We start from the raw sequence: 14,861 nt of genomic DNA, 5'->3' as shown, positions 1-14,861 counted from the left end.
GCCTGGGCATCTACAGTAATAATCTACTGACCTGGGGAAAATTAGCTGCTGGAACCTACCACAGGCAAGTAGGCGGTTTGACAAGAGATAGGTCAGGGTTGGCTAATTCAAAACTAATCAATGGTCAAAGGAGGGAGGGAAATTGACCAGTGTATACTGACCAGCTGCAATAAAGGGAGCGTGGACCTAAATTAGATAACTTTATTTAATGCCTCAGTTACCGGGCAACATTTACATCCCAGGATAGAACACTAGATGTTGATACTTCAATTTAAGAGTGTCTGTTTCATAGGGTTGATTACTCCAACCAGTGTCCTGCAATGATGCTAATTTACATTCTCATTAAGACAGAGCAAAAGTGTAATTTACTCTTTGCAGTCTTACTGTAATACAAATATGCAGACTTAATTAGTGAGTGTAAAATTACACATGTCTCATGGAGTAAAAGTACCAAGTACTGTAGGTGGAGAGTGCAGGGATTTGTCAAATGTGGTCTTGCCATGGTTGTCAGTACAAATGCAGAGGTTTTGTGGGAAACTTAAAGGCAAATATAGGTACAAAATACGGTACATGTAACAGTACCAGGTGCGCGACCACTGGTCAAGTTACCAGTACATATAACTGCCAGAGTTTTACACCACCAAACTATAGCTTATTAACAAGACTTTTCAACCTCCTTACCTCCCGTTCCCAAAAGGATAACCTCAGAAATTCATGTACAGGTCATGATGTGAACTTCAACTGAGACCTCACTATTTCTCAGAGTTTCACAAACAGTTTGCTACTTAACTTTCACCCTCTAAAACTACATGAAGCCTACTCTGAACAGTTCTATTTGGTACTGCATGTCAAAAGAATGTAACTTTTAATACCAACACCTGGCACACCACAAGTGAGTGAAGATCTTACCTTTGATCCAGTTGGGATTTTCTTGAAATAGTGATGAAGAGGCTTTGGATGAAGGAGTTCAAAAACAAGGCAGAAGTGACCACTGAACGAGAATGTATTCTGAAATAAGAAGAGAAGATTGGTAAATTGAACTGGCTCAAGCAACTCCTAAAGAGTGTACATGTAGGAGCAATTTCTGAAACAAGCATGATGTATTCACATGAGTTTAATTGCAAAGACTTTGTAAGACAATGGTAACTCTTAAATCTTGCTTAACTGTTCATTAATGTAGCATGATTCCACAGAATGAAATAATGGCTCTTATGAGCAGCAGAAGCAAGATCCTTACAATGATGGAAATTCTGGTGCAATGACATGTGCCAACAACTGCAGATTGAAGTGAGGTGAATAAATGGGAAAGAAAATTATTCTTCTTTTCTGTTATTATGCAATTTATTATTGCACTTTTGAATGTAAAAACTACTGTGCTAACATCTTTTTTTCTGTGGGGAAAAATGAAAGAGCTGAAAACCTGAGATGAAAATTTATCTTTCGTCACAACATCTTCAAATAAGGTCCAACTACTCCAATTTCAAAGTCTGCAATATTTACCTTTTCAGATTTGGGGGAGGGGGAAATGCTGCCACACACCTGAAAATCTGCAATTTCTTTTCAAATTTTACCCCATTCCACTACATGTAATTCACTGTGGATTAATAAAGAATGAAACCTAACTCCCTGACTTGCCCATTGCAATATATATTCTTTTTCTACAATTTTCTTTGCAAGAAGTTTAGCTTTTAAGTTGTATTTTCTTGACTAAAAGTCAAAAGGCAGTTGGCGGCAGAAATCACAAAAATCAAAATGAATTAAAGGAAACCAAAACCAATCTCCAAGATTTGTTGCATATGTGCTGGTGGAATCATTCAAAAGTGCATTGAAAAGGTCAGTCAGATCCCAAGTGCTGAAGACAGTACAGAAGTACATTCACCTTCAACAGTCTGAAATATGAGAGAATAATTACTCTTAAATAGAAAAAAACATAATTGCTGTACCATTTGTACCGGCAAGTTCAGGCTTTTGTAGATATACACTGCCAAGTAAAACACATGGAATTCAATGAAAAAGCAGCAGAAATAATTGGTTATCTTAGAAATGATGAGTGTTACACCTGAACCTCTAGACTCAACCTACACACATGTATATGCAAGGCACCCAAGTGAAACAATAAAGCCCCAAGATACAATGTACATGCAAGTCTGAAGGTATTTGTCTTCAGTCAATATACTGACAGTGACAGGAATGTTAGCAGGCCAGACTTATCAAACTAGTCTCTACATGTACTTTCAGTCCAGGCTGAAGTCATGTCATCAGTGGCCTCTGATGTTTGTCTGTCCAACTGACATGTTATGACTCCTTCTTGATAAACAGACTAACATGTAACTTCATCTACACATTCTCCTGGGTCATTCAATTGCAGGAAAAATGCAAATGACGTTCAGAGAAGAGGATGAATATATTTTTTCCTTAAAAACTTCCCAAATCCACTTGGTTTGTTGTGTAAACTGTTAAACTTGTATTTCAGACTGCGTCTTCAATGTACGTACAGTACAATGAAATTTGGCAATGCACATGGTGTTTAATAAGATCACTAGTGTTGGTAATTCAGAGCATAATATCTTGTACACAGTATAAACCCATCTGTCACAATGACTGATCCAGGCACTTTTTGTTTCGTCTAGTTCTTGATACTGTTTCTCATTCCATAGCCATGACAAATCATAACGTTTCATCATTGATTCTTAGTGAGTGACTGATGGGTGCATAAAACATAGTGCCCGCATACAGCGTATCAATCACTCAAATGTTTCACAGCAGTGAAATAAAATTTTCTTTCATCCAGCATTTATAATGATGTAATTATGAATCAAGAAAGTTGCCCGTAAAAATGACGCACTATATTATTCATTCATCCATTCATTTCATCAACTTCCATTCCAGCAGTAAGCCCATTCAAGAATATCTGAAGTACTGATATAAGAAAAAAACATGAAGCCATGACATAATGCATACACACTGACCAACTTTAACAGAACTCTGCTTTTGTAGGCTCTGAGACCATGACAATCAGTCAGGTCACATTTCCATTTTATACACTGCAAGAAAAACTGAGGCTGGATTTTAAAATGACCATTATTGGCAGTGTTAAAACTTTGATATGTGGACACTCTCTACCGGTATGTTACTTCAGCACTGCATTACATGAAAATGAAACACAAATAAAGTACATGAACCAGTACAAGTGCATGTACATGTATATGTAACTGGGAACACATGGGAATTATGAACTATTATCATTGTTGCAACTGTCTCCCATTCATAGCACAGTATATACAGTATCAAAAAGTTTTGCAAATTTCACAGTTGAAATACATGTACATGGAACTGTAACCTTGTGTATTCTTCCTGAAACATGTGAAATGGAGCCATGCTTTTCCTACAATACAGAATTTGCACCGGCACAAAAAAGAGGCACCAAACATGATCAAATGACCTGAAAATGACAATAAAAGTGAAAAATCAACTGAAACTTGAAATGGATAAAAACCTGAAGTTACAAAGACTTTTTTTAAAATCACATCACATTGATCTTTTACAATGGATAAATATTTAGAAAGCAAGCATGTACTAAGTATTGTTTTACACTGGTGTTGTAAAAATATGCGCACTTTTAGTCCAGATCTAAATGTACAGGTATACACTAAAAAAATCTAGCCACTTATCATAGACTAAGCGCTAGTTCATCAGGTATCTAATGGACCATGCTACAAGTACTACAGTTACTATCTTAACTCACTTGTTTGCGAATATGTCTCAACTACAATGTATTATCAAGTGTGGAGTTATTTCAAGCACCGCACACACTTTCTGCTGAAGCTGGACAGAGTGACAAGATTTTTAGCAGGAATGACTACCCAGGTTTTCCCTTATACAGTTCAACAAGCAAAAAGCAGAGTTCATTATCATCAAAGTAGATGAGGTATTACACATGCAGTTTATTTTACAGCATGCTGTTACATGTTCATGGCAGACTAAGAATTTAAAACCCTTCTGATTACCTAAGTGTCTTTATTTTATTGGACCATTTAATGGGTGTTTTATTTCTCTTGAACATTTACATGCACATGTACCATATTTACAAATAATAAAATTCCCCATTGCTTACAGGGTAAAATTGCATATGTACAAGGAAAACTCCAACAAACTACAATTGAATTCATCCAAAACACAAAGATTTTTCAAAGCATAAGGACTTACCAACAACCTAACAGCTCCTGAGAAGTCCTGAGGATCTCCCCGATTTAATCCCTCAATGTTGTTACTTTCCTTTGGAATCAAGCAAAACAAAATATCTTAAACAATCTCAACAATCCTGGCATGAGTCAAGCAAATTGCAAATCTGTATATAAACTGGACACTTTGTTTATTGAATTGAAAGAAACATGATATCAGAATACGAAGTTTTCATTTTGGCCATTTTAGCAATCCTACACAAAAACCAATTTCACCAAAGAAATCGCAACATTCCCATGGTGTTGTAACACCTTCCCATTGTGTACAACTTCATGACAAATACAAGACAGGTACATGGCTCAATAATATAAACTAATCCTGCAACACTTGATGGGCATAACAGTAATGTCACAAATTTAATATTCCTACTTGGATGTACATGCACCATAGTACATGTAAGTGTGCTGAATGGATTTTTGATTACATGTACATGTAGGATGACTCTATGATTTACCAGTCTGCATTCATCATGTCAATTAATGTCAAAAATAGCCTCAAGCTATTACAAGAACCACTGCTGAATCATTGTCAACACAAAGTCCTCCTCCAAAGGTTTCTCCAATGGCACAATAACGTACCCAGGAACAAACAAATCACAAAGCAGCGCCAGCCTTTAGTCACCACATTTTTCCTAACTTCTGAATTTGCCAGGTTCTTCAGCAGAATGTTATCAAAGGTACATGTATCTTATGAAAGAGTTCACTGTTTTTAGGTCAAATGGGATCAGACAGCAAAAGGACTCCAAAACCCTAAGGGCTTTCTTGAGTACAATTGAAGGATAGGTAGCTAATTCATTATTGCTGAATGCAAGCACCACACTGAAGTGGTCATTTCATTCAGTGTTTCCTGAGAACACAAAATTACTTGCTGAATAACACCAGCTATGCTTACTTTCCTTCATGCAAGATATTGATGCATAGAAAAGCCCCATTCCAAACTAAGGACATGTTGGAAATTAATTAATACTTCAGGTAAATCATTCATTGGGGTTTGCTACATGTAGTTTCAGATCTTAACATTCCTAGAATGGATGGAACTATCAGCAACTGAGGAAGATAGATTTTTGTAAAAAGAGGAGCTTAATGCAACCATGTCAATAAAGACAAAACATGTAAATGAATTACAAGCTAAATTATACTTTATAGTTTATATTTTCAATTTCTACTTATATTCTTATACATGTACATGTGTACATGAACAGCAATACACTGTACATGTATTACAGGCAAGTTAACCAATCTCTTCCTGCAGGACTACTAATAACAATACGTTTAGGTTAATAATTAAAGACCTGTGCCCCAGAAGAGTGTTTGTATTCAAGGGCTGAGTCTCCTACTAACCTGATATCCCAATGCATAATATTCCTGGTTGAGAACTTTGATGGCTACCTGGTAGTTGCCTGGTCTGAAAGTGTCTACAGCTTGTATGAGTGTAGCTGAGCAACCTTTACCAAGAATCCTGATGAACTGATATCGTTTTGCTAGCAGGGGAACTGAAAATACATGATTAAGTGAAGACTTAAATTCGACCATGAAACTAAAGACAACTATGAGAAAGGAGAGCTAGTGGAGAAGATGGTGATGTACATGTATGTACTACATATACATGAAGTTGCATGGATTTGGGCTTTACAGGTTGGAAACGTCTCTTTTTAAATCAACACCATTTATCAAGGGGATCTGTGACAAGTGAAAAATACTTTGTGGTGAAAAAACACTCAAACTATTTTAATGACAGTTTATGTTCACAAAAATCTTTACTTTGACGCAGGTTTTCCTATTTCTATTCTTCAAATACATTCATAAGCAAAGTGAACCAAACAATTAGGCATACATTTATCACCTTGTTCAGTTGGATTAAATGTGCCATCTTCATCAGTAAAGTAATGGGATTCTGGAGAGAAAAATACACATTAGTTACAAAGCTCTTAAATTTATTCTTACCATTCATCACACAAACATCAACCAACACAATTGACAAAGTCAAAATTACGTGTTCTGCAAAATAATTATCCCCGTATCAAGTAAAAGACATTCTAACAAATGACTGGTATGTGTACCAACATTACAAAGTCATTTCAGTAACTGTGGGAAACATGACAGATTAAATCAGTAAAGATTTTGTTGAGAAAAAACAAGCTCAATGACAAATTGCAAATCATTTACACATTTAATCCCTAAATTTATACATGACTGTGTTTTTTTTAAATGTTTAAACATATCCTTATTTCAATAAATTTTAACATCACAAGAATGTGTTGCACATATCTAGCAACAGACCTCTGTTGTGATGATACCACACTCTGTATGTAAGCTTTCCTACTATGCTCAGTAGAGCATAGGTTCCTATTGGCTCCATATGAAAGTGCACACACATGTAAACAAAGTGTGATGTACATGTACAGTTCATGTACCCATGTACAATGTAGGTACATTACAATGATTTCCATCCATTACCACAGAAATGTCTTTATTACTCACCCTGATCAGGAATACAGTCTTTATTGGCTTTAATCGTTTGGTAGAGCTTTGTCAAACCCCCTGTCATATAACAAACCTGGTGAAGAACAGGAGGTTGGATGCAGGAAAATGTGGATGTTCTGGAACAAACCAAGAGCATCAATTACGTCAACTAATAAGACAAATATGTATCCCCCCACACACCAAATAGACTCATTATTTTGCAGAAAATCCCCAGAATTGGAGATGGCAATACATACTTGCTTTTTCAAAGTTTACCGGTAGTTGAATGACAAGGACTGCTGATGTACATGTATACTCTACACTACATAATACAGTACATAGAAATAGTTTTGTACAACAGCCATCTTGAAGGTGTTGTCCAATAATTCAGGCATGTAGCATTCTTACACAAACAGTTATCACATGACTTTACACTTATTAAAAATAAAGTAATACAGAACGGGAAATTAAAAAATAATGGGCATGAAGCAAATGAAATAATGTGCTATAAGGCTAAAGAAATGTAGAAATGATGCGTTTTAAGCAATAGTTTAAGTCAGGGAGGAAAATAGCATGACTGATCTCATGAGGAAGATTATTCCAAAGGTTAGAATCAGCTTACACATAAATATAAAAAACCTTTAGAGGAAATAGTAGAACGAGTTTTTTCAGGAATGGAGAGTGTACGCTCAGTGAGGATTCTGGTACATGTATGACAACAGGAATGGAGAGTGTACGCTCAGTGAGGATTCTGGTACATGTATCACAACAGGAATGGAGAGTGTACGCTCAGTGAGGATTCTGGTACATGTATAACAACAGGAATGGAGAGTGTACGCTCAGTGAGGATTCTGGTACATGTATCACAACAGGAATGGAGAGTGTACGCTCAGTGAGGATTCTGGTACATGTATCACAACAGGAATGGAGAGTGTACGCTCAGTGAGGATTCTGGTACATGTATCACAACAGGAATGGAGAGTGTACGCTCAGTGAGGATTCTGGTACATGTATCACAACAGGAATGGAGAGTGTCGCTCAGTGAGGATTCTGGTACATGTAACACAACAGGAATGGAGAGTGTACGCTCAGTGAGGATTCTGGTACATGTATCACAACAGGAATGGAGAGTGTGCGCTCAGTGAGGATTCTGGTACATGTATCACAACAGGAATGGAGAGTGTCGCTCAGTGAGGATTCTGGTACATGTATCACAACAGGAATGGAGAGTGTACGCTCAGTGAGGATTCTGGTACATGTATCACAACAGGAATGGAGAGTGTACGCTCAGTGAGGATTCTGGTACATGTATCACAACAGGAATGGAGAGTGTACGCTCAGTGAGGATTCTGGTACATGTAACACAACAGGAATGGAGAGTGTACGCTCAGTGAGGATTCTGGTACATGTATCACAACAGGAATGGAGAGTGTACGCTCAGTGAGGATTCTGGTACATGTATAACAACAGGAATGGAGAGTGTACGCTCAGTGAGGATTCTGGTACATGTATCAAAACAGGAATGGAGAGTGTACGCTCAGTGAGGATTCTGGTACATGTATCACAACAGGAATGGAGAGTGTACACTCAGTGAGGATTCTGGTACATGTAACACAACAGGAATGGAGAGTGTACGCTCAGTGAGGATTCTGGTACATGTATCACAACAGGAATGGAGAGTGTACACTCAGTGAGGATTCTGGTACATGTATCACAACAGGAATGGAGAGTGTACGCTCAGTGAGGATTCTGGTACATGTATCACAACAGGAATGGAGAGTGTACGCTCAGTGAGGATTCTGGTACATGTATCACAACAGGAATGGAGAGTGTACACTCAGTGAGGATTCTGGTACATGTATCACAACAGGAATGGAGAGTGTACGCTCAGTGAGGATTCTGGTACATGTATCACAACAGGAATGGAGAGTGTCGCTCAGTGAGGATTCTGGTACATGTATCACAACAGGAATGGAGAGTGTACACTCAGTGAGGATTCTGGTACATGTATCACAACAGGAATGGAGAGTGTACGCTCAGTGAGGATTCTGGTACATGTATCACAACAGGAATGGAGAGTGTACACTCAGTGAGGATTCTGGTACATGTATCACAACAGGAATGGAGAGTGTACGCTCAGTGAGGATTCTGGTACATGTATCACAACAGGAATGGAGAGTGTACGCTCAGTGAGGATTCTGGTACATGTAACACAACAGGAATGGAGAGTGTACGCTCAGTGAGGATTCTGGTACATGTATCACAACAGGAATGGAGAGTGTACGCTCAGTGAGGATTCTGGTACATGTATCACAACAGGAATGGAGAGTGTACACTCAGTGAGGATTCTGGTACATGTATCACAACAGGAATGGAGAGTGTACAACTTGGCTGGTATGGGGTTATAAGTTCAGTGAAATAAAAAGGAGCATGGTTGCTCAAGCTACTGTGATAGGCAATTATTGGAAAACAATATGCTGACTAATAGGAAGCAAGTGGCGATGTTGAAAAAGGTGTGACATGGTCTGACTTTTTTGTCATAAAGAGTAGTTTAGCTACTTTATTTTGGAATCGTTGGACCTGTTTTATGTCTTTCCCCAAAAATAAAAGAAGTGAGTTTTCATAGTCAAGCTGGGATGTACATGTAACAAGAGTTCGAACAGCATGATGGCTAGTATTTGAATCAATTAGGCTGTGAACACATGACAGATGGACAGTGACCATTTTATACCAATTGCCAAAACATGCTGAGACATACTCATGGCAGTATTGAACACAACATCCAAGGTTTTTTCTCGTAGAGATTGGTTGTGGCATACTTGAAGCTAAAGTGGTAAATACAGTACAGGCATGGTAAAAAAGACCTCATGCAGCTGTACAAAACCGAGCCACAAGATCTAGTCCCAGTGCTGCACTCATTCTTAATTGTTTTTTTTCCTTAATTGTCACAATAACAGGCAAGCCTTTGTTGTTTTAAATGAGTTACATATAATTGTAGGATTTCATTTTCCTTTCCTGAGACACGGCTTTGGAGACGTTTTAGTCTGAAGTCTGAATCTTATCTCGTGAAAACCAAGTCATAACTACATGTATAAAGGCCTAATAGCATGGACAAAGATAAAGTTTTGTCACTTGTGGTAAAAATTACAACATGTTTGTGTAAGTGCCAAAGTTCATAGATCTGGTTCAGTGCCATTCCATAATACATAATGTCTCATTTCTGTGACAGTATAGTAGTCGCCGGGTCCTAATGCCACCACCTAATTGTCAAGTCTCACTCAGTCACTGTTTTTACGGCATGTAGCAAAAGAAGGGACCTGGTGACTAAATCATCATGGACGTTAGGCTACATGTAAACAGAAGTACATGTATGCATTGAATTGAAAAAAATGAGGACTGGTCATGCTGGTGGCAATAATACTAGTCAATGATTACTAGATATAGAGCCTATAATTGGCAATATCCACTGCCAACAAGATAACATACAAATTAAATAATTAAAATTTGAATTAAGTGAATTTTCGTTAATACATACAGTCCTAAACATCCACACAAAACATATGTTCTTCTTGCACGGTGAATCAATTCTAGCTTAAAATAAGGTTGCACCGTGAAACTGAACATTGTTGCGCACCATGGTGTCAGAGGAGCAGCGGCAACATGCTAACCAACGGGTAGCTAAGCCTGACCACCAGGGCCTAGCCGTACGGTATAGGGTGACGAATAACACTAACGGTAGCACAGAAAACCACAGCATTTCACAGCATTTCAGGGCCAACTGAATCTTTCTAAAACGACACAAATATCTGTTTTTCCTGGTAGACTTTGTAAAAGTGAATTCAGCTTTATAAAAATCACTTACTTCAAAGGAATTCCGAAAGCACTTTCAGAGAATCGTTCTCGTTTCAAAGCACTCCCCGCGACCGCCATTTTTTTCTGTTCCCTTTCCCAGACGACTATTTTATGACTTGTTTTCAAAATCAAATTGACATCTTAACTAATCCTTTGGCCTCTTAATCCCAATGAGACAATTAGTAAATCGGTGTAAAAACTAACGGAGTCAATAAAAGAGTAAACGTGGAAGGATTAACTGTGAAACTGAATGAATTTAGGGATACCTCAAAAATTACCAGTGACATGAACTACGCGTTACATCAAAATAAAAAGGGCACTCAGAGGTCAACTTTGTTTGTAAACACAGGACAATCAGGGCGTCGGTGGCAAAATATGTTCATTTCCGTTACATTGTATACTTTAAAATGGAAAATTTTCAGTAGAAAAAAGTTGAAATAATGTGCTCCGTATGTGGTTTAAAGCGTGTTTTAGCCAGTATATGTTTGAGTAGCATATGGAAATATTGGAGGTCGGATGGAAATGATTTCTAGCCCAGCGCCTAGGATCTATGCAAAAAGTATCGTAACAGGACTGACATTAATGAAACAGGAAATAAAGTTATATTTTGCGAGCTGCATACTTTTGTTACTAGTGCTTTGGGTATTTAAGATTTCTTGTCTTTTTACTTTATCAGTCGATCACTTTTACACAATTTCAAACAGATCCACATACCAATTGTATCTGACATAACATTTTTCTGATTTTGCTTTCATTAATTAAAGGCTAGACTAAAACATGTACAGAAAAGTAAAAAGTAAAAGTATTTGTAATGTGGCTCCGTATTTGTATTACAAACGACGCGACCCACGCGTGTATGTATTATGCATGCCACATCACAGCAAGAACTTTCTGGATATGTTTATTAGTGAATACCACAACCCATTTTTGAGTGATTTCTCATGCTTTATCAGTGATGACAAAATTTGAGAAAGTCGTGATGTGTCCATGACGCTGTGTGAGCAGTGATGGTGACACACTTCGCCACTGGATCGTGAAGATGCAAAGACAAATGATTGAGGCATGATTTTCAAGAGCAGTGAGATAATATAAACACAAGTTGTGAATAGCGCCACCATTATTGATAAAAGCAAAGCTTGATGGTTCGCGTGCCACGACAGTGTGTGTTGTGCTGTACATGCGCATAGCCAGGATTTCGCGTGCCACTGATGTTGGGCCCGTTGCCAAAAAAAGGACTAAAAAAATCGTGTCCTGACATGTTTCAACTGCTTACATATTCACTATTTTGATTGGTCACCGTTCTATTGGCTGTGTTGCCTTTGTACAACATCTGAACGTGGACCCATATTTAGCTATGATGCTCCCATGTATGGCCTAGGGTTGACATCATCTCAGGATTTTTTTATGTTGTTGCCGAAAGCTGCGGCCCATGTCCCAAACAAAGAAGCCCGAACTTTTTTCCGCGTGAAATTAGTTGCAGAGAGGAGTAGTTGGTGAACGACAGGTGGAGAACCCAGCTCTGTCTGCTGTTCTGGTTTAAAGCAATGCGTCTTTTTCTCTTCGTACCAAGCTGGAGTCAACCAAAATTTTCGTTCCTGTGTATTTTACTTCGAACATTGGTCGCATAGGAATTCAAGCGAGGTTGGATCGGTTTTTGCGCGAATCGGCAGTTTTTGTCTGGCTTTCGACCGCACTGTCGTAAAAAATAAAACACAAACTTTGTTGCTGTACTGAAGTTTGGACGGTCTGTGTGCGCCATCTTACGTGCTGTTTGACAGGAGAAACTGCGTGGGCGGATGACAACATCGCTTGGTCTCCGCATTGGAAAGTAAGTATAATATTGAATGTATCAGGCCTATCTATCCAGGTGTATGTGCATGTAGTCTATTCAAACAAGTGTGCGTACGTGTGTGTGGTGGTGTGATTTGTGAAGTGTGTGGGGCAATGTAACGAGGGGTGGCAGGGATTTAATTTGTTCATTGATATTTCTACTGAAATAGCGATATACTGTATCTCGCGGCTGTTCAGGTTTGCCGCATTTCGTGGCGCACCGGACATGCCGGCCTTCATTTTTTTTTGGTCGCAGCGCCGTGTGTTTGTCGTTCGAAGAAAACGTTAATTGTAAAAAAGTTTTGTTTGCATTGTTTTAATTTTTGTTTTATAAAATTACGTTATGGAGAGAATCGTTGTTGGTTTTCCAACTAGATTGGCAATGCATTTCACTCCACAAACTGGGATTTTATAAAAAAAAATTTTTTTTTAGTCAACAAAGTAGAGTTGAGTAATGTAGCTAACAAAGTCTTGACAGCAAGTTCCAGGAGGAGGTTTATCCTTACTGAACAATTAAGGTCTGGAACACCTTTGAAAGTTTTTTAAATTAAAATATATATGAACAAAAATAATCATTTGACTATGATCATTTCTTTTACTGCAGTACTTGTTTTTAAACTCAATTTCTCGGGCATGCAAGTTTTTATATCATATGACAATGATAGTTCCATATGTACCAGTGAGTGCCTCATCTGTGAGTTCGCAGACATTGAAAAATTGAGAGGGTTGGAGTTTGCTGATGAGTTTAGATCTGAAGTTAAAAAAATCTGCCCAAGTGATACCGTGTGGCTTATTTTGCAAGAGGAGAACCTTTTTTGCTTGAGAGACTAATATGGCTTGGAAAAGATAAGATTGTAAATGGAAAGAAACATGATGTTAGGCTCCAAGACTTCCAAGGATGAGTTGTGAAATTACTTCTCCAAGTTTTCCTTAAAGTCTTTGAATGGTGCTGCTTTAGATGTGGGGACCCTACATCAGACTAGTGTGAGTGAAACTTCAGTGCAGTAAATGTTCACTTCAACATAGAAAAAGGACTAATGTTAGATGATCCATTACCAAGTGTTCAGACACTGCACAACCTTGTCAGTTGGAATGGATTTTCTCTCAGTTTAATTGACAAAAAGTGAAAACTATGCCTGCCTTAGGCCAGAGATACTAAACAAGTAATGGATGCTGTCACTTTTATTTGTATTTTTGTGAAGGGGGATACGGTAATGTTGGATTTAATTCTTAAAACCATCTTATATGGCACAGATCACCAGTGGTTCATTTTATGATTCTTGACAGACATACTGCTTAAGCTGATATGTTTGTGCCACATGAGTTGGTTGGTCTGAACCAACCAAGAAAGGTGTGATAAAATCAAATGGCCATTTGTCGTCGCTGGGGACTTTAAAAGTTTTTCCTGTGTGAAGTTTGAGAAGGACACATTCATGTCTAATCCTTTGATGAAGCCTATTTATAGTTTTAAAGTGCCATCTATAGCATCAGTGAATTTTCTGTTCTGTTTCCATAAAAGAGTCTTTATTGTTAGGAATGCATTAATTTAAAGCATGTTTATTATCTGTTAATCAATTTTGGAAATTTTGATCAAGCACATTAATTTTGAAGAGGTAATTTTCTTTGACAACACCAATTTACAATGTATATCTACCATGCGTTACATGTCTCCTAAAGTGAATGTTTAGAGGCTATACATGTATGTGTGTGCATGCTCATGATTTGAATCTATGTCTTTGTTTTATGATGAGGAGGTGTGATCTGACTGGGTTTAATAGAAATACTGTGCTTGATTGGTCTATTTTTCTGTCCATTCAAATTAAGTTGTTGTTTACATTTGTTAATGAAGCTTGCATAGTGTTTGGAAAGTAGATATCTAACAGGCAATTGGTTTTAATAAGAGCATATTATTATACACATGTACATGTACTTAGTATTAAATGATTATTTATACAAATGTCTTCCTTCCTACCGTCCTGCCTGATATGGAGTAGATTGATGACTCATGTGGCTATGTCCATCCAGGGGCCAGAAAACTGTAGCCAGTGAGCACCCGCCCAAGCAGCTGATTATTTGATTTTGTTTGGGTTGTGAACTATGTAAATGCTAGGTTGTCTGGACTCTAAGCCAGGCACTGTAGTTGTGTCTCTTATGACAACCAGGTGTATATACGTATTTGTGATGATGCTGTTGCTAAGGGACTGGGTCTGACGGTCGCCTTGTGGTAAATTGTGAATTTGTCTTGATCAGCTGATCTGGATAGAACCAATGGTTGCTGCAGACACACTGTACAGTCTACCTTATGACCCCTGCTGATGACAGAAAGCGCTATGTATCAAGACACTGGATTGTGGTTTCTCTGAGGTCCTTTTTGTTGTCAGCTGTCTGGTGAAGGCCAACTGCATACCCACAAATACAATTTAGCGCAAAAATTGTACAAAATATATGTGAAGCTACATACCAACTGTACCTCAT

The 14,861-nt window shown here is 38.0% G+C and overlaps 2 protein-coding genes across 6 annotated transcripts in view; one reads left to right on the top strand and one right to left on the bottom strand.

The window, feature by feature from the left end:
• LOC110980534 (uncharacterized) overlaps positions 1 to 10,775 on the bottom strand; it is a 140,298-nt gene extending 129,523 nt beyond the window's left edge. Inside the window, exons 1-6 of one of the 5 annotated variants that reach the window (XM_087146451.1) lie at positions 10,567 to 10,775; positions 6,723 to 6,841; positions 6,085 to 6,135; positions 5,583 to 5,734; positions 4,207 to 4,275; positions 910 to 1,008 (exon numbers count right to left, since the gene is read on the bottom strand). In XM_087146451.1, coding sequence (XP_087002577.1) covers positions 910 to 1,008; positions 4,207 to 4,275; positions 5,583 to 5,734; positions 6,085 to 6,135; positions 6,723 to 6,841; positions 10,567 to 10,634 — 558 coding nt within the window. In that variant the 5' untranslated portion in view covers positions 10,635 to 10,775. Of the gene's footprint in view, positions 1 to 909; positions 1,009 to 1,943; positions 1,982 to 4,206; positions 4,276 to 5,582; positions 5,735 to 6,084; positions 6,136 to 6,722; positions 6,842 to 10,566 lie in introns of those variants that run through there. The other 4 variants (XM_087146461.1, XM_087146439.1, XM_022237320.2 and 1 more) reach the window with 4 other exon arrangements.
• Positions 10,776 to 11,757: 982 nt separating this feature from the next.
• The window catches only part of LOC110980625 (uncharacterized), a 50,125-nt gene continuing 47,021 nt past the window's right edge, over positions 11,758 to 14,861 (top strand). The window contains exon 1 of the mRNA XM_022237484.2: positions 11,758 to 12,384. The gene's annotated coding sequence lies outside the window, so the exon portion shown is untranslated. The remainder of the gene's footprint in view (positions 12,385 to 14,861) is intronic.

This window comes from Acanthaster planci, linkage group LG01 (assembly GCF_054643075.1).
Source record: "Acanthaster planci isolate LZ-2023a linkage group LG01, COTS_SCS, whole genome shotgun sequence".
Classification (NCBI taxonomy): domain Eukaryota; kingdom Metazoa; phylum Echinodermata; class Asteroidea; order Valvatida; family Acanthasteridae; genus Acanthaster; species Acanthaster planci.
Note: the sequence above shows the minus strand (reverse complement) of the source record. Positions and strands in the feature narration are given on the sequence as shown.